This window comes from Bombus vosnesenskii, unplaced genomic scaffold, assembly GCF_011952255.1.
Source record: "Bombus vosnesenskii isolate JDL3184/JDL3185 unplaced genomic scaffold, Bvos_JDL3184-5_v1.1 scf7180000013316, whole genome shotgun sequence".
Lineage (NCBI taxonomy): Eukaryota > Metazoa > Arthropoda > Insecta > Hymenoptera > Apidae > Bombus > Bombus vosnesenskii.
The window spans coordinates 1,161,248-1,181,086 of record NW_022882962.1 but is presented as its reverse complement, the minus strand read 5'-3'; the positions used below and the strand labels follow the sequence as shown (position 1 = coordinate 1,181,086).

At 32.9% G+C, this 19,839-nt stretch overlaps 3 protein-coding genes across 5 annotated transcripts; 2 read left to right on the top strand and 1 right to left on the bottom strand.

The window, feature by feature from the left end:
* The first annotated feature begins 505 nt into the window (after positions 1 to 505).
* LOC117235592 (INO80 complex subunit B) lies at positions 506 to 2,261 on the top strand. 2 transcript variants are annotated; one of them, XM_033497775.1, is made up of 6 exons: positions 506 to 642; positions 897 to 1,062; positions 1,194 to 1,335; positions 1,423 to 1,656; positions 1,753 to 1,925; positions 2,015 to 2,261. In XM_033497775.1, the coding sequence occupies exons 1-6, from the start codon at positions 597 to 599 to the stop codon at positions 2,145 to 2,147; spliced, it is 894 nt and encodes a 297-aa protein (XP_033353666.1). In that variant the 5' UTR covers positions 506 to 596; the 3' UTR covers positions 2,148 to 2,261. The 2 variants fall into 2 exon arrangements, with proteins under 2 accessions (XP_033353666.1, XP_033353665.1); XM_033497774.1 differs by having other exon boundaries at positions 1,149 to 1,335.
* Positions 2,262 to 2,334: 73 nt separating this feature from the next.
* Positions 2,335 to 17,623, top strand: LOC117235589 (laccase-3-like). Of its 2 annotated transcripts, XM_033497769.1 has the most exons (12): positions 2,335 to 2,871; positions 3,291 to 3,393; positions 4,213 to 4,318; positions 4,507 to 4,717; positions 6,302 to 6,468; positions 7,003 to 7,182; positions 8,706 to 9,077; positions 11,829 to 12,249; positions 16,063 to 16,446; positions 16,808 to 17,029; positions 17,093 to 17,311; positions 17,423 to 17,623. In XM_033497769.1, exons 1-12 carry the CDS (start codon positions 2,796 to 2,798, stop codon positions 17,590 to 17,592), a joined length of 2,631 nt encoding a protein of 876 aa, XP_033353660.1. In that variant the 5' UTR covers positions 2,335 to 2,795; the 3' UTR covers positions 17,593 to 17,623. The 2 variants fall into 2 exon arrangements, with proteins under 2 accessions (XP_033353660.1, XP_033353659.1); XM_033497768.1 differs by lacking the exons at positions 8,706 to 9,077; positions 11,829 to 12,249 and having other exon boundaries at positions 2,339 to 2,871; positions 7,003 to 7,180.
* LOC117235601 (iron transport multicopper oxidase fio1-like) lies at positions 17,149 to 19,346 on the bottom strand. The gene is given in 5 exon segments (XM_033497783.1): positions 17,149 to 18,012; positions 18,231 to 18,461; positions 18,599 to 18,799; positions 19,038 to 19,245; positions 19,305 to 19,346. Coding segments are annotated over 5 exon segments (849 nt in total). The 3' UTR covers positions 17,149 to 17,845.
* Positions 19,347 to 19,839: the final 493 nt, after the last annotated feature.

Here is a 19,839-nt window from a genome sequence, read left to right as displayed (position 1 = left end):
GAGTAAAGTGTGTGACAAAATTAGCGACAAAATTAAAAAATCGAATTTTTCCGCTAGGCAAAATTTGTTGTTAACTTGTGAGGGCTCAAATGAAAGTTTAGAACGTAAGGAATTAATTAAAATTAGTTTTATCTAATTGTTCTTCCTGATTTCTTAATTATGTTATAAGAAAAAACAAATTTCCTCTCTGTTATGTTATAAGCAAGTTTAAAAAATCATCCAATTAACCAAGAAACACTATAACCACCTAGCAGTGAAATGATGGAACTAATCTCTTTATGATAAAATTAAAAACTGAAATTTCTCGGTCTATGAGGCGAATTCTTGAACTATTCAGAAATTAAATCAAAGCTTTAACATTCCAGAAATCCTTTCTGTGTAATATTATTCTGATTTCCTATGTAATTAATTATATGCAATTAGTGCAAAGTATCCTATTTTAGATATGGTGGCCCCACCTGACAAGGCGAAGCAGTAGTACTAATAAGAAGCAAAATTTTTAATTAATAGATGGCACCACCATATCTAAAATACGGCGCCACAGTTTTGTTTCATATTGTTTGTTGACACGTTGAGGAGTACAGATTCGTAACAAAATGGGTAAAACGAAAGATATAAGTTCGGATGAAGAAAGGACTTTAGGTACGATTTTCGATGTGTTAAAAAATTAACATTTAGTTTACGTAGAGACGGAAACATTTATTATATTTTTCGTTTTATAAATTTCATTATTCATCTTTAGGCTAAGTATGTTAGAGATTTAATATCAGCATTAAAGGATTTCAATGACGCTTTACAAGAATCTGTTTCGTGGAAAATTTAATACTTTTTATATGCATTTGTGTTTACTTGTAATGATCTTTCAATATTTATGTTATATATTGTTTTTCTTTTAGAAACTAATGAAGTATCTCCACAAAAGAGACATAAAAAGCATAAACATAAAAAGCACAAAAAAAGGAAAGTTACTCACAATGATAATGATGGCTTTAACAATGTTGCTACAGAAACAGAAAAAAAGAAGATGTTTCGAGTTAAAATAAAAAAAGATGATGAAAAAGGGTGAGTAAAGTAAAAAGGAGCAATAGATTAGATATTATGTCATTTTATAAATAATAGAGATATATTTATTTTATTATTTTTTGTAGTTTAGAGAAACCTCGTGAGAAAATACAAAAAACATCTAATCTTAGCATCGCAGGTGCAAGCACTGTGCTATCACCAAAAGCTGCAACAAAGAAAAAGGTTCCAAAAAATAGTAAAGGTAAAGATAGTGGCACTAGTAGTGAAGAAGAACGATGGCTCGATGCAATTGAGTCTGGAAAACTTGAAGAAGTAAGTAATTGTAACTAGTGTTTATAATATTGATTTCTTTATGAATAAGTTTTATTTATTATAGATTAAATATATGTATTATTCTAGGTGGATGATGAGCTAAAAAAGATTAAACCAAAGGATCCAAAATTAATGACAGCACGTCAAAGAGCTATGTTTGAAAGAAAGACTGATACGGAACCAAATCCAGCTGTTGAACAACTTATGTCTTTACCAACTGGATACAAAGAAAAGGTTATGACAGCTGAAGCTATACAAAAAGCTGCTCTTAAATCCTTGAAAAGGAAACAACTTGCTGATGAGAAAAGAGAAAAAGATAAAGTATGTAATAATAACGAAAAATAAATATAATTACTATAAAATAGTATACTGGATTCTATGTAAATAGTATTCAAAATTATACTTTTATTCCCATAGAAAAAGACAATGGAAAGATTACTGAAAAAGCAAGAATCTAAAGCTTCTAAAGTTATTGGTAAAGGAAAACCTTGTAGAAGGCAAGTTCCCTTGGTTACATACCGTTTAACACTTGAAGGAAGTTCAATATCTTTACCTCCTGGAGAAGATTTTCCGTTACAGCCTACAGAGGAGTAAGTCAAAATGATAGATAGTTTGAGAAATTTAATTGAAATTTTTATAAAATCAAATTATATTATTTTGTTGTATTTTTCTTTTTCAGAAAGGAACCACCCATACAAACTCTTTGTGGTGTAAATCAATGTAAAAAGCCCAAAAAGTATTCATGCTCAAAAACGGGTGTACCATTATGCAGTTTAGAATGTTATAAAACTAATTTAGCTCTATCTGTATAATTAGTTAATATTTGAACTTGTCTGTATTAGTGTATATACATCACATTACATTTTTTAATATACATCATTATTGAATAGTTTTACAAAGAAGGTAAATATAGATAGTGTAAAATACTAGATATATATTATATTTAAAAGAAATTAGAATTTTAATTGAAACAATACGGTTTTAAATTCAATTGTTAATATTACGACTAATTTGTAAATATTTTGTACATATCATTAAGTAACTTTCATTGTAGTATTTCGAATATGAGTATTTAGAAAATGAGTTTATGTACATAATTGGAATATGTAAAGCAGAAAAAAAATATATGTAATAAATATTTATTACCTGTTTTTGAAAACAGGTAACGATATATTCATTAAGTTACCATCAAAATTTAGTAATATACCTCCCGTTAGTATTATATTTTCTTCCGGAAAATATTCGAATCTGCATCGAATGCATCTTGCATAACCAGAAGTAGCCTAGGCCTTGCTTTCACCAACCAAGATAGGCTCAACTAAGTCGCCGTATGATCGTGAAACGCGTAACATCGTCAGTGTTTATTTCCCGAGTCATCGTCGACTCGTGATTCGCGATGATTGTATGCCGGTTTTCGTAAATTACTAAATTTTGGGGAAACCCAGTTCGTCTGGGTCAAAATGTGGTGGTTCAAGAACTTTATAGCTTTCACCATCTTTTTTAGTTTACTACGAATATCTAGATCTCAAATAAGGGGTGAGAAAATAACTTATCTAACTTCAAATATTTATGTATTATCTATATTTGAAACGTCTGTGTTTAATAAAATAAAATTATGAAAGTATAATAAAAAGAATTAATTTCAAAGTATATTACATTAAAATCACTTAAAAATCAATATATTTGCAAAAATGCGATTGCAAAATATTAAAACAAAGCTTTTCATTCTGTTGAAGAATCTATATTGAGTGCAAATATTTAACAACATGATTAACAAATGCTTAATTAAGTATTTAATTAATACTTTATAGAATTAAATAATATTTTACGAAATTCAAGTCTTTTGTTATTAACTCGATTATATATCTGAATTATTATTTAATTTCTATTAATTATTCGTTAATAAGTTTTTGTAGATTACGTTAACTAAATTGTTTTTCCCTTTTAAAAATTAGATGGTGATTCTCACGAATGTCTACGATCTTGTGCTGACAATGCACTTTCAAAAAAAGTATGCCGTTACGAATTCTTCGTTGAAGAATCACCTGCCCCGAACAGGTAAGATAGATAGAAGTCAGATAAGGTCTACGAATTTATTACGTATTTAATACATCAAAATCAATATGTATACTTTCGAAACTTTTATTTCAATCCAAGTTGAAACTACCAACAAGCTTTCGAAATTATTCTTCCACATGAGCAATTTTGTATACTATATAATATAATGTAACCGTTTCTCAATCAATTAATACAAACAGAATGAATCAAATTTTCTAAAAAAATATATAAAATATAAAAGAAAACTATAAATTTTACACATGAAATCGTTCTAATCTAGAAGGATGTATAACTTGTTCTCGGGCAATGCTGCAAACAAACTATAGCGCCGCTCAGGCACGATGTAGACCTAAATCAGCGAATATCCTCTTTGAAGGAGAAACCTGTCGGAATCTCGGTCAATTCGAATACACAATTTCTAGTGTAATTCAAGAACTAACGGTTCACACGGATACTAAGTGCATCTTTTATTTTTTCAATTCCCAACTGGTTCTTACACTACCACTTACTGTCACGAACATGATACTTGTATTATAGAGAATAACGCTAGGCTAGATACATAATAACATCATAGGTATACTTTGCAATCGTTGTTAAAATTGTGTGAAAATTGTAATCGTTATTAAATTCTTTTATTATTTTTTATATTATTATTCTAATATTTCATTCTGGTCACGATACGTATTATCTGATGTTAAGTACATATGCATTCAAATTCTATTTATCTGAACTTTTTAAAGTATGAATGGGCAGAATTAATTGATATTATATACATATACCATTAATTAATTTTTCTTATATTTTTATTGTTATTTACAGTATTCGCGATTGTACAAGCAAAAACGAATCGATGATCCACGACAACGTAATATTATTGAATAGCTTTCTAAGAATCAATGGGAAAAGCCCAGGCCCACAAATAGAGGTAAACATTTTTGAACTTATTGTTATCTTTCAATTTATGTATTAGGTATATTTTATACCTCTTTAAAAGTAGTTCGAAGCTATAATATATCAAATTTGTCCATTGTTAAGATATACTTTTGGTTAATTAACAGTACAATTTCAACGCACTTAATATTTTGAATTACGAGTTCACCTTTCAATTTTCAGGTATGTCTTGGAGATACTATAGAAGTGCTTTTATACAACAGATTAGGGTCCGAGGAATTATCTTTTCATTGGCATGGTATACGGCAAAGGAATTCGGCTCATATGGATGGTGTTCCGATGGTCACACAATGTCCTATTTTGCCATTTGGGGGTTTTCGATATAAACTAAAACCGGAAAATGTTGGTACATACATTTATTATGCACACATAGGTAAGCACATCGTATTCAAAACGATGAAATATGCAAACTGATTATATGTGAATGCTAATAAAAATATTAAATAATCAAGAACGATTGATTAATCGAAAAAATATTATGTTCTACAGATGACCGCAAATTTAATACTTTTCTTCTTAAAAACTAGTTCTTATTAAAATAAGTAACGTTTGTCATAAAAATAACTAAAATCCACTATGATTGATTAATTTATCAAACGGTGTTTCATCATCGTTATCTTTCAATAGTTAAATGCATAATCTCATAAATCAGGTATAATAAAGTGATTGTAGGGGTTAAGAAAGTTAATTTTATTTAAATTGTTAAGTTAATTGTTATGTAATTTTTTAACTGTATCACTTTGATAACGTTTAAATCAATTTCAATTTTCCCGCGCTGTAGAACGGCTTCTACTCCTGCGAGGACAAGCAAAATTAAAGTAGATCAATAATCTTGAAACCGTGTACTGTAGAAGTAAGGTTACAGGTTACATGTTACGCTTACTGTTTTAAGAAAAGTAGTGCGTATTAAATACTTAAATATCAATTTTCTTGACATCTATCTTTTTAAATTTTATATGTGTTAAATAGTCAAGTGAATTATAGTAATTTTGTGGTGATAAAATACAATGTAGAATTGAATGTAGCAAGAGATAATCTTTCACGCAGGAGGCTCAGGTACATTAAGTCATTTACATAATATTCTCAATATTTTAAAAGACAATCGTAATGACATTGACTGCTTAATGCCTCCTTCACTTCAACACTGATGGACAAAAATAAATTCATTTGTGTTTTCTTTTGATCTGCAGTGTACATTATTATGTCAAAAGCATTAAATAAAAGTAATTTAGTATGAACTAAACCGAACTAAAATAAAAAAAAGTGCAATCGCTTTAAATTTATTTCGTATACGAAGAAGATTAAATTTAATATAGACAAGAAATGAACTCGTCCAAATTTTGTTCTTATTAGCGCCCTGGATTATCACGTTATAGGTATATTGTTCCAATAAGAAATTTTGTCTAAAATATCAGAAATACCAATGCATGTGAAAAATATGAAATTTATAAGAAGTAATATGACATTTTTAATCGTTATTGCAAAAATAGTAGTTTCGAGGAAACATCAGCTAAAGTGAGATCAGCAATCGTTTCGATTTATCTACGTTGTAATCGAACAAAACAAAATCGAGGAAGAAGATCGATAGTAAGCATTGAAAGATTAGGCGTGTCGATTTTTAAGGTTGCTTAAACAAAGAACCTCAAATTAGCTGCTATCAATCCTGTCATTTGAAATTGAATTTTTCATTATTGCGAATATCAAAAAATTGCTGTACAGTTCTAAACCAATCTTGTATTTACTTCCTATATAGTATTATGATACAAAATTAACGAATATCTTCTTAATATTAATACATTTTATTTACCTATTTCTATAATTATTAAATTTACAATTAAAAATTATCGCACAATTTATTCACAAATATAAAATAAAATTACTGTAATGTATTTATAGAACGTGAATCCTTTCATTAATCATGGATATAACAAAAGCATTAATGACATTGAATTATTAGTTTCACAGCAGGCCGACGGCGTATACGGGTCGTTGACAGTTCGAGGACCACAAGATGACCCTAGCTTGGAAAGGATACTTCTCTTGTCATCAAGGCCGCCAACTCCTCTGTCGCGACACTCGCACCTACACCCACCTACGCCTAGTGAACTTCTCTTAAATGGCCAGGTATTGTTTTATCTAATTAGACAAGACGCTACGGTCAGAGAAAGATATATGTAATTCAGCATGAAATGTAGCCAAGATTTCCATATGCCCAGGGAACAAAACCGTTTTCGAAGATCAAAATTCTCGATACGAAATAATATGACAATAAGAACAATTTTTATACAAATATTATTTACTAGTGTTATTGCTTTTTACATTAAGATATTTTCATAGTCACTTGTCAAATGAAAAATTATGTTTTATTAGAACATGTTGAACAAACGAAAGCTATCTTTTTCTCAACATTGTAAATTTTTTTTATGATATTTGTAGTTCTCTATGAATGAATGAATGAATATTCCAGCAAAGCCAATCATTGCGCATATACCTAGCGTCTTAATTAAAAGATATTTCAAATTTTACTTTTATTCGTTAATTCATATTAGTAAAACTTGTTGTATAATATAGATTACGTCACCGGAATGAGAACTTTCTCTCGTTGTACATTATGTTTCACAAAACTGACGTCATCATTGGCTATGTCTTCTTTTTCAGAATAACGGATCTATCTTGCAAGTCCATTATGGAAGGAAATATTTATTGCGACTTATTAACGCCAACGCGTACAATTGCCCTATACTATTATCCATCTCTGGCCATGATTTTCGCGTCTTGGCTGCCGATGGGAACCCGGTTGAACAGACGGTGGGCAGACACATCTTTTTCTTTCCAGGTATGCAGGCGATTCTCCTTGCTTATACCGTGTGTTTTGTACATTCGGCACACGTAATATATGATCGTTGTACGTACATGTCGGATATACAAAACTCTTCATCCGAGATTTTATATTTAAACCTTGCCTCTCGGTTTTCGTGTACACAATTGCGCTCAGAATTTAAGTGAAAGCGAGTAAAGGGGGCGAGAATGAATTGCAATCGATAAAGGTAGGACGAGACATAATAAAATGAAATTGAATTACATCTCGTGGGATTAAATTATGTGAGCATTATAGATAGGTATAAGATAGATATGTATATATAGCATGACTTGAGTATAATTGCCGAAGATGAATCGAGATGAAATATTATAACTTAAGAATGTATATGTATATTGGAAATATTTTTGAAAAACATGTAGCGTAATTCAGGTCGTTCACGACATGTGACTTAAAGCGATAAACGATGGTGAATAGTGGAAGAGTAAACGTTTGATATAGCCCTAATTGTTCTGCGTAAACTAAAGAATTTACATGCGTGATCGCACATAAGCGAAGCACGATTCTGCCTGATGATGTTCATCCTGCAAAAGACTATAACTAGCGTTTTAAAAATGGTAAATCAAAGAAAGCAAAGGAAATTACAAGCTATGCGAAAGAGGAGACGACAACGGAAAAGAAAGTGGCACGATATAAAGGCGAAGAACGAACGAAGATGGAGTAGTCGAAGAAAGGGAAAGAAAGTGAAGAGAATGAAGAGAAATGATGAAGATTTATGTTCGACAAGGAAGTAAAATGGCAAACGAGAAGGAAGGTAGAGGAGAAGATCAAAAGAAAGGAAAAGGAAGAAACGTAGCGGAGGACAATGGAAATGAAAAAGCTTGGCTATCGTAATTAATGGAAAAGATAGGAAAAACAAAAAAGAGAAAGAGAGAGAGAGAGAGTGAAGGAAATAAAGCGGTGGAAGCGACGCGGTGGAATTGAAGAAGAACGAAAAACGATGAAACGAGGCGCAAGGTCGTTTAGTAAACAAAGAGGAAGGGAACGCTCGAGGATACACGCAACGAGGCCGTAAGAAAGAAATGCGAAAGGGAAAGGGGAAAAGAAAAAGAGAGAAGGAGCAAGAAAAGGAAAGAACGAAACGGCTTGGTAGTCGCACATGCAGCGTGCAGCGGTGGCTGACTCGTTCGCGCAGACTCGGCCGTCTTCGTGTTCTCGCCGGGTTTCCGCAAAGGGAAATAAAGAAAGGAAGGCGACCAAACGCGCGCGGGTCTCGCGCAAAAATCATTAAAACGCGTGCTCGATTCGCGGCTGCGGCGTCGTTGTCGACTCATAGTCGACGATTTATTAGCGGGTACCCGCCCGCTTGCTTGTCAGCCGACCGCATCGTTTAACTTTAGTCGACATCCGTCCGTACTTTGTAAATACTTGAACGTACGAGATACATAGGATTCTTTGGAGAAAACGGTGGCCCCTGGCCTAACAAGTGCCCGCGCGTCGCCGTAATATCGTCGTGGCCACTCTATTTTCCATGTCTAGCGACGACGCGTGGAACGAGCCAGAAACGAACGACACGCGGCTCGGCATGGAGTGGACTCGCGACAAAACTCTCGAGCTACTGCGCGAGTATCAACAGAGACGCGTTCTCTGGGATTGGAATGCTCGGGGGTATCGCGACCGAACGAAGCGAAAACGCGCGATTCAAGAGCTCGCCGAGATCCTTTGCTGCAACACCCTCGAAATCGAGAAAAAGATCACGAATCTCAAGTGTCAGTACTCGAGAGAAGTTCACAAGATACAGAACAGCCGTGACGCAGCTACCGGGCCCGACGATGTTTACGTATCCAAGTGGTTCGCCTTTAAAGCGATGCAGTTCCTGCAATTTGGCACACGTAGATACAGTAAAAGGAAGAAGGTAGGTAGTTACATAGCTGTAGATCGTTCTTTATCATTGCGCGTGTATATTACAAGTACGCTGTCGCGCGAGAAATCCAGTTGTGACAGATATTTCGTTCCCACGTGTCGCATTTACCTTAACGGAATACATATACAGACGAGACTCTCTTTCTCTCTTGCTATCAAATTATTCAAGAAATAAATACTTAGTGTACTTTTGCCCTTCTTTTCTCTCTTTTTATCGCACAAAATCTGTGGTAAGCAGAATCATAAAGGCTCCCTTTCTCCAATCGTAAGGAGGCTAGTTTACGCCATATAATTGGCCAAACAATTTCGAAGAAAGACCATTGTGTTTGAATGCATTTCGTGGAAACGATCACCTCGCCTGAACGAAGCGTCGCTGCTCGGGATACACGTTTCGTCGACTCGTAGCAACGCGACGTGTCATTCTTTTTATAGCAATTTTTCGTCCCGTGACTTCGCATTTCGAATCGATCTTACTTGAAACGTGTCCGATTCTCCTGCACATTCGTGCGCTACCCGATTGCTGATAAACGATCATTCTATCCTTCTCCAATCTGGTCGTTTCCATGCTCGTTTTCTTACATTCTATACTGTATCTGTTCCTATCCGATTCTCTCCGTCTCATTTGCTTTGCTCCGCCTGTCGCCGTCCGCCTTTGTGTTCCTCCACCACTTTCTCCCACAAAGTTCTTCCAGTCTTCGTCTTCGAGAAACCGATCCAATTATGTCGATACATTGCTGCGATTAATTTGCCAATTTTTATGCAAATTTATATTTTTATGGACACAACTAAAGAAATAGGACTTAAGTAGAGAGATGGCGTTTTATCTGTTAGAAATTCTTACAGGCATCGTACTCTCTGATACTTTATACAGTCTTCTATATTGTGTGCAATCTTTGGATTATTGTATGCTTAAATTTCACATAAATGCATAAGAATTCGCAATCCAGCCATGATACTCGATACAGTTTTTACTATTTTTATCGTTATTATTTATCGTTATCGCTATATTTTTATCGTTTCGTAAGAAAATGTAGAGGTTACTGGTAGGTGATAGAGGATATGGTTAGGCGTATAGATACATTAAATTTCACGAGAATTTATTTTTAATTTGCAAGTTACATAGTTCGATATTATTTATTCGGAATACTTTATCGAAAAACCGGTTTGAATGTTACGATATTCCAATGATCATTACATTTGATTATTTTTATTAGTTTAAAGTATAAATATTAATCAAAGTTCAAGGAACTGGTTGCAACTTTATCGCCGAGTCTAGTCAAGATAAATAAGAAATCGATCATGAAATGTCAGTATGCGTAATAATATATATTATATCTAGGGATATATGCACGTACATATAGAGTGACAAAAAATGAGCTAGGACTTTAAGAGTTTTATTATGTCAAACGGGAAAAGTAAAGTATATTTCACCCTTTCACAACGTCGTTCTTGCTGCACTGTGAACGAGGTATTTTGCATATCTTTTTCTATAACGTTTCACAGGTCATTTTCGGTCTAACCGTGATTAAAAAATTGCTTAAATTTGAGGAAAGAATTATTATCAATATGTGATTTCTTGCTTCGGTCATACAATATAGATTCGATTCATAAATCAAAAGCAAAGGAATAATTTAAATGGAAAAGCAGTTTACGTTTCTTTCTGATATATACTGCGAACTGACGCGTGTGCTTTTTCTTAATTAAGATACGTTCGGGCATTGTTTCTCGAGCTATTTAAATATATTCCCGTGAAAGTTTTTAATACGAAGTTTCCTTGAAAGATCGAAATGTTAGATAAACGTTGAATCGTGTGAACCGAGTATAGCGGATTGAATCGCGATTCGATTTGATTGTGTTTACGCGTGCCGTGTAATTATCATAACCAGGAATGCGAGGTTTTCTCTGGACTCCGGCAAAATTTTTGTAGGTAAATTAAATTAAAACGAGAAGCGAGCGTGCGATGAAAATTGGCCTGTGTGGATCCCTAAAATATTGTATCGTAATCAATGATAATAATTACTAATTAAACGAAAAGAAAGTAAAACATTGTTGATAAAACGGAGAAAAACTGAATAGGAACACGAATTCTGTAATAATACGAGTACGTAGATCGTACTCTTATTTTTTTCTGTATTACTTGTACATTTACTAACACGTTCAAAAAATAGAAATCTATGCGATGCGGTAAAAGGTAGACTTTGCTTAGTTAGTTAAAGTTATTTTTTATTTTATAAATAGTGTCCTCTGCTCGTAGTTATTATAACATACAACCTTAGTTAGCAATAAATTATGAGAAACATTATCGTAAAAGACCATGTCACATTAGAATTATGCGCATAAGTAAGTAATAAGGAATATTTGTAATGTGAGGAGACTTAAGCGACTGGACCGGACTATAATTTTGTTTTTCGGACAAGAACTTTGAACGATAACTCTCCTCTATCGAATCTATGTATCAATCTGAAATCTTGCCATTTAAACGAAAGACCATACGTATGTATGTAAAATAGTAGGTAGAATCACTCTTATTATAGAAACTCGAACTATATGAGCTGTTGTTTATCCCTCGACGAGTTCAGACAACACAAATCCTATACATTTCTGTTCTACGTGTTTCCTGTCACCCCTATGCCGAATGCAACTGGGTTTCACTCGCACGCGTGAACGTACGCATACGCGTGACGATAAATCGATCGCAATCGACGACGGCGATAGATATGGAAATATATTCTTCTCCCTGCAGAAAATCGAGGAGGAGACGTCCAAGCTGCAAGAGGAGTACATAGTTAGTGACATCGATCCCGAGAGCATAACGTTTATAGACTGTAACGAGGAGACGAACGGATCGGGAACTGGTTCGTTCAACGCCTCGCTAAGCGAAGACGCGGAAGAATCGTCATCCTCGAGCTTGAAGGCGATGGAATTGTATAACGGCTCGTCGCACAATCATAATAGTCCGATTTGCGATCTGGACGAGTTCGGACAGACGAAATTGGAGACTACTTCCGACGAACGAAAGAGAACGAAAGAGGAGTTCGCGAAATTCGCGGAGAGTATCGCGGTACAGCTGGCGGAGATTCCCGACTCGTATTCGAGATCTGTAGCGAAGCTGAGGATCAATCAGATCCTGTTTGAAGCGGAGATAGGCGTCTACGCACAGACACGTCGCTAACAAATGCAACTTCGTTCCGAGTTCGAAGAAACAAGTAAAAGATGATCGTAGTACGATGATGGTGAAACGTCTCCGTAGAAAGAGATTTGTACGCTGTATACGTGTTATTTTGTCATAATTAGTCGGCAAACGAGGCGATGTGTTCATATTCCGTATGGACGTTGTACGAATTCGCAACGATGGACGATAATTAACGTCGGTGTCGGAGTACCGAGATGGATCAGAGAGATTGAAAGAAGAAATGCTTTTGTGACTGAACGAGAGCGAACGAGTAACTCTATTTAGCGCGTAATTACACCAAGTAGATGCAGATACGTGTCGTAATATTATGGGAACTATCGTGAAATAGTAGCGTGGATCGTGCTCCAAATGTACGATCGTTTTAACGACACTCCCGATTTTCACATAGGATTGTGTTAATATATTATATTTAATTCGAAGTTCGTCAGAGAAACGACAATACGAAGACTTTTAGCGTTTCTTGCTTATCCGGATCATTATTCGATTCCCATTCCTATCTTAAATTACAGATTAATTACGTTCATCGATACAAGCTACGCGAAACTTCGAATCGATGATTAAGGATAGTAACTTAAGCTAAATAGTCGGGATTTTTAACGAAACACATTGAACAATTTATTGTAATTTTAACTTTTCGTCCTTTAGATAGACAATTTTACACAATGGGGTGTAAAACTTGCGCGAACAGATTGTATAATAAGACACGAAAGTTGTAGGAATTAAGACGTAATTTACAGTTGAATTCGTAAATTAGAATGCACGTAGTTGGCAAAAAGTCGTTTGTGATATCGCTCATTATACGAAGCGAAGTTTAAGGGATTTGAACGAGACATTTAAGAAATTGTTTATACTTGATATTATATTTTTTTGTAAAAGATCTTTTCCTGGGAATTAATCGTTCAAGGCCCCAGGTGTAAACTCGAATATCTCTTTGGAAGGAAGATAAACGATCTACGTATTATTAAGATTGTTGTGCTCCGATAGTAAGAGGATTCTATGGAATCGGAGGAATAATTGACATTATCAGGGGGTAATAAATTTGACAAAATATTAGAAAAAAGATATTTTGTAATTAAAAGCCAGAACCACGCTGTATTATAAAAGGTAAACGAAAGGAGGAATTTATTTTCCAATATTTAAATACCTTTTGCGTATGAAAAATACGTTAACAGGTACGTTATCGTTTTAGGATTCGATTCATGAAGAAGACTGTATTTCTAAAATCTATTTTTCGCGATTGTTATTTGTTTGTTTGTTACGATGTAACTATAATACGAATCGAGTATCTTTTTAAAGTATCTTCGATCGATCAAACGTTATATATAATTGTGAAACGAAATGTTACTCATATTCGATGGAAATAACGGATATGTGATTTTAAATGTGAATATAAGTCAAAAGTCCATGACATTTGAGTCAAGTTGAACAGAATAATGATGAAATACCGGTGAACTCGCTGGAATATTTAGAAGGGAAGTTTATAAACTTACGAATAAAGATTTATTCATATTGAGCAATGAACACTTGTTCAATTTCAAGGAAAAAGTATGTAATAAAGATTTTTCTTTATACGAACAACTTTCTTATATTTTTGATACATGTTCCTAAATTCTTGAATTTTGTGTAACTTTCAAATTGATCTGGAAAATTTGCCCGTTGAAAAGGAAAGTTGATTGCCAATTACAAATACCGATTTGATTGTTTGCAAAATATCTTAACGAGGAAGTATTAATTAATGCGCATGTTGTGATACAGATCATATTTTATAAAATGAGTTCCAACGAAATTATTGATCCACCTAACAGCGATATTCGTCATTTATACAATCTGTCTTATGAATGATCTAGATTATAAGAATGTATTCCATTGATAGGTATCGTTTCAGGGCTTTAAATAGTAGACGTAGCAAAGTATAGACTACAAACTATTTTTTATCGAAAGCAATCCCTCCGTAAAATTGAAAATAAGTCGTTTTAGATTACTTTATTAATTTTCGTTTAAGAGACAAACTGTATTGTATTTCATATCATATCAATTAAATCCTTTGTCAGTAGGTAGGTATAAAGAAAACATTAGATAGTAATGATTGTACACAAGATTCAACAGTCTCCGGTGTATGTCTTTATATAACTCGTTCATCCTTGTTCCTGATTCTACGATAGTTTTATATTTTTATATTATTGTGATCGTTTTTAGAAGCTTTACTGACAACCGTTAAATTTTAAAATACATAGTGGAAACTAATATTCACACGATCAAACATCCTTTTTTTTTTTTTATAAGTTTGTATTCTCATTCCTATTAAACAAAATTTGGTTCTAAGATCATTATCAAAGGAATATTATTTCTTCCGATCGAACCTCTTTCTCATATCCTAAACATTTCTTCGTGGTAAATAATCTCGAATCAATTTTGTTCATATTACCATATCGATAATTTGAATAATAATTGATCGCCAATCTTTTAAATAGATCCGTTCCCATATAATTTAAGTGAACATTTCATGGATAAAGATATATCATGATCCTGAAAATGAAAATTGACAAAATGACAGTGTAATTGTTGTAAAATTGACGATCAGTAGAGACAGAAATATAATATAAAAATAAAAATGATAAAACTGTAATTTGCTATTATTTTTAATGTCTAATCGTAGATAAATCGAATAGGTATTAGTAACATTTAATAATAATAAAAGTAACATTTTCTTAGTCGTTACTTTAATGTATATAAATATTTTTCAGTAGTCGTAAAATCAATTTTTTCGCGTTTCAAGTTTCTATGAGATATTAATCTTAATGATGCTCAATCGTGAATTCCGAAGAAATACAGTGTCTTTCTGTGCAAAAGAAGAAAGTACATAGGCGAGAATGTAGAATAAGTTACATAGGGATCTAAAAGTTAAACTACACGATCGTTGCCTTGATATCCCATAACTTTTCTTCCGATAAATAGCGATTATAGCGTATTAATATTAGTGCATCAATAGCACAGTGTAAAAAATTCCTTGTAAAAAGACATAACACTAAAGTTATCTATTTATCTGTCTAGAAAAATCTTGGGAAGAATCAAAGTGATCATTGAAAAGTTAATGTTGTACTACACGCGTGATTTTATTCTCGTGATTCATATTTTTTTCACATATTATTTTATTGCGAATGAAAACAATTGATCGTTAAAAGTAAATATTTTATGTATTTATTCCAAAATATTGTTGGATATCCATGTAATATAAACGCTATTAAAAACAGATTTGAGAAATGAGATTTTCAAACGTATAAACAATTTCCTCGGTAAAAATACTCGGAGGATAGTAAGTACATATTTATATACATATGTGTAGTAATTGCAGTTTTATGCTGATTACGAAAAATTAATTCGAACTGAGATTAAAAAAGTTTGCTGGGAGTTATAGGCATATCTACATGCATATACTCAGCAGCAATGAAACTTAAATTCTTCCTGTATTACGATATACATATCCCCATATTATTTCTTATAGTTTATATAGCTATGCTTTTTTATATTATAGCAAAACGCCTACACTTTACTTTGTATACTTTTATTCAATAAAATAACTAGGATACCTGTTTCAGATATGCAATTACTCTTTCCATAAATTCAATACCATAAAGTTAGAATATCAGCTTTTAATAGAAAAGTCGATATTTCTAGATGTCACCAACGAAATTTGTATAATATTAAGGAATAGGATAATCTTATCATTTTCTTTTTTATTTTTATTTTTTTTTATAGATTCTCTACTATACGAATTTAATTTTAGGTGAGAGATTTGACATAATTCTCGAAGCAAATCAACCTCCTGGGAAATACCTCGTTGATATAAAGGGCCATCGGGACTGTCAAAACCTTCATCAGGAAGCTTTCATCCTTTATGATGATATAAAACCGCAGTCCGCTATAATCAAAGACGAAAAACTATTGAAAATCAATGACCATGCAATTACGAACAAGGGCCACGATTGTCATGAAATATCAAGGAATTTCATTTGTGGTTTGGATTTAAAAGGATCGAGAGGGATCGAGATTAACTCAGACGAAATTATTTATGTTCCATTCGACGTGAATTCTTTTTCCTATTTCACGGATGAAATGTCCGACTACAGATATAATTTTTACGGATGCCCTTTCTATCCATCAGATCTAAGTAAGGACATGGAGAGTTTGTTAATATTAAAACTATCAGTCTGTAATGCTTGCCTAAATGTATTATACTATGCGTAAATGACCATAATTAATTTTTTTACATTTTACCGAAAGTACCTGCATAATTTTAGCAATTGTAAAATCAAACATTTGGAAGTTGTTACTTGGGCTGATTTGATAGTTGTAGGCGTCAGAACTGTTATTTCTAATTACTATTTTGTTTGTTCAATATTATTCGATATAATTTTCACTTACTTATAAATATAAAATACATACGCGAAAGATATGCCACATTACATTTATTCGCGATAGTTTCTTAATTATACTTCTCGACTTTCTACATCCATAAATGCAAATTTCAGGTGTGAGCAAAGAAGGAGCAAGGGTTGCACAAATTAATCGTATATCGTTTAAATATCCCATGTCTCCGTTATTGTCTCAACCGGAAAATATACCAGAGGAATCGATTTGCTCTTTGGAAACGCGTTCAGAAGAGTGTGCTGACACACCATTGTTTTGTGAATGTATCCACGTGATCGAAGTTCCACCTAGAAAAAATATCGATATTATTTTAATAGATGAAGGTAATTTTAATCTACTTTACATTATGATTTATTATTTTATATTTAAGATAATTCTTTATTCAGGTTCTGGCGGAAATGTCTCCCATACGTTTCACGTACATGGCTATAACGCGAGTGTCCTAGGAAAAAGTAGTTTCGAACGAGCAATTACCAAAGAAGAAATTATCCTGTTGGATCGTAACAAACAGTTAGATCGCAATTTTTTAAATCCACCTCAGAAGGACAGTTTCGTTGTACCAAATAAAGGATACGTTATTCTTCGTCTTTTTACTGATAATTTAGGTAGAAACCATTATATTTGCAATATTTAGCGAAATCTCTTAAGAAAAGAATAATTTCATTTGTGAGAATGTTTTAATAAAATTATGACATGAATTCATTTACCATTTGCAGGATATTGGATGTGGGAAGCAAGAAGCACGGCAATATCATCAGGAATATCTGGACCTGTTATGCAATTTTTGTTAAAGGTAGGAAATCGTGAAAGCTTCTTACCCGTTCCTTTGGACTTCCCTACCTGTGGAAGTAATAAACATCCGGACATGGTATTCGAAACCAACTAATTTAGTGTATAAACTGTAATTTATTATATTACTATATATTTATTTTATATCCTGCTACTTAATTCAAGTCAATTAATCATATTAATTTAACGTTGTACCATAAATAATCTTTATTTACATAAAAAAAGAGAATCTTTTAAAAGATAAATATTTTTCTAAAAAAGCAATTTGTGACTTATATTGTGAAGAATAGAAACGAATAAAATAGTAGATTCTAGAATGCAATTGAGGAACCAATTAAGTTTGAGGAAACTTATAAGTTATACAAATCTTTTAAAGTGTCCACCGCTGGTCTCCAGTTGTTGCATACCGGGAAACCGCGTGGCACCGGTGGAAGATCACTTTTATCCCCTACGTGAATGACCAGTTCCATTCCGGTTATGTGATGCCAAATAAAGTGGCAATGAAGTAACCACCATCCTATAAAATAGTACTTTTATCTTCATCCGAAGTATTTTAATAAATTTATAATGTTGTAGATGTGATTCAAATGAATTTAATTAGCATCAATGAAATATTTACGATAAATGATTTTAGACATTTAGAAGAAGAAGAAGAAGAAGAAAGTCTAATTTTCTCGAAAAAGAAGAACAGCTATATGGAGAAAATGCTATTTTGGAAGTAATTAAATATTTTACCAGGATTATTCGCCTTGAAACGTATAATTGCATATCCTCCATTTATCAGTTTAATAGTGTCTTTACCAGGTGGATTTGAATATTCCCCATTTTTAAGACGTTACATGTGTTGGTCTATTACTGCTTCTATATCTGATCTCGAAATATTTCTACCACCAAAATCCCCCATACTAAATACTCTAAATTCATAACCGTGCAAGTGGAACGGATGATATAGGCCAGACAGGGGCACTGTAATATAATTTGTTATTTAACGTTATATAACGTATATATGTTATATAACGATATTCTTTTCATAATGAAACAAGATCAGTCTATTAAATAGGTCAACATTCTTTTATCTTGTACTAAAGACAAATACTAGATACCTTCGTCGTATATTACTAGCTCCACGATATTATTCAGTTGTGCATTGATAACGTCAGAACATGTGCAAGGTTCGGTGCAATCGTTCTGTACGTTTTCCTTACATATTGTTTGGCGAGAACTACGTTGCGAGAGCAGAGGCGCCGATGGTTCCAAGTGCGAGATATTAAACGTAGCAGCAATCTCGGAACCTGCAGCTGGACCTAAAACGAAACAAAATGTTTTACGAAAACAAGATATACAACAATAAATAAATAACACATAAATGAAATATAACAATAAAACGAAAAAAATTGTATTTCTTTAATTGGATGCAAATAAGCAGATTTTTTATATTTATGACGCACAAGAAATAATTTGCTATAATTAGAAAATGAGTAAGATGACTTATACATATATAGGCACTTATTTATTATGAGAGAATCATTAAAAGAAACTTACTAAAGTAGCGAGGGTACTTGTTTGACCTAAATAATTTCTTGTCCCCATCCTGATTGTAAACGAAGAACCAAAAGGGTAATATGTGCCTCTCATCCGGTTCAACTTTCAAGAGATCAGGATCGATGTCGAAGGCTTCCACTTGGTTCACACAAACGGCACTTTGGGTGTTATTTGTATTGCACTCCGTTCCATTAAGCGAATTATACGTCTAAAAAATGTGAAAGAATCACATGTTACAGTTGTTAGATACATCTAAATACAATTTACATATAACGCCAAAATTTTAATCTGAGAAATTTGTAAACACATTTGTACAAATTTAAATTTAACATGGGTGTCTGATGACTATCGTGGTTATTATATGTATGATCTAAATGTAAAATATTTCTCACTATACATATATGTATATTAATACGTACGGTCCTTGTGTCGTATAGAATTTAATGTGGAAGAAACCGAGTATTTTTAACGGCTTGACAAATTACTTTGACGCCGTATTGACCAAAATTAATTTCAGCTGTCGCACGCTCCAATAAGGCCACTAAATTGCCCGAGATATATTATGTCTATATATATTATATATAATATATATATATATATATTAGGTCGTTATATTTCCAATTACGAAATCGTTTGATAAAATTATGGCGTGAATTCATTTATTATCTGTAGGATATTGGATGTGGGAAACACGGCAGTATCAGCAGGAAACTGCACTCGTTACGCAATTCCTCTTCAAGGTAGAAAATCGTGAAAGTTTTTTATCCGCTCCTTTGTACTTCCCCAGGCGCGCAAGTAATAA

What these genes read in the sequence shown, in the direction of transcription:
- LOC117235592 (XM_033497774.1), top strand. Translation starts at nt 597, where the DNA reads ATGGGTAAAACGAAAGATATAAGTTCGGATGAAGAAAGGACTTTAG. An exon ending in GGATGAAGAAAGGACTTTAG is followed by an intron (nt 643 to 896) that starts GTACGATTTTCG and finishes TTTTTCTTTTAG; the next exon opens with AAACTAATGAAGTATCTCCA. An exon ending in AGAAAAGAGAAAAAGATAAA is followed by an intron (nt 1,657 to 1,752) that starts GTATGTAATAAT and finishes TTATTCCCATAG; the next exon opens with AAAAAGACAATGGAAAGATT.
- LOC117235589 (XM_033497769.1), top strand. Translation starts at nt 2,796, where the DNA reads ATGTGGTGGTTCAAGAACTTTATAGCTTTCACCATCTTTTTTAGTTTA. An exon ending in GAATCACCTGCCCCGAACAG is followed by an intron (nt 3,394 to 4,212) that starts GTAAGATAGATA and finishes TGTTATTTACAG; the next exon opens with TATTCGCGATTGTACAAGCA. An exon ending in AACTTCTCTTAAATGGCCAG is followed by an intron (nt 6,469 to 7,002) that starts GTATTGTTTTAT and finishes CTTCTTTTTCAG; the next exon opens with AATAACGGATCTATCTTGCA.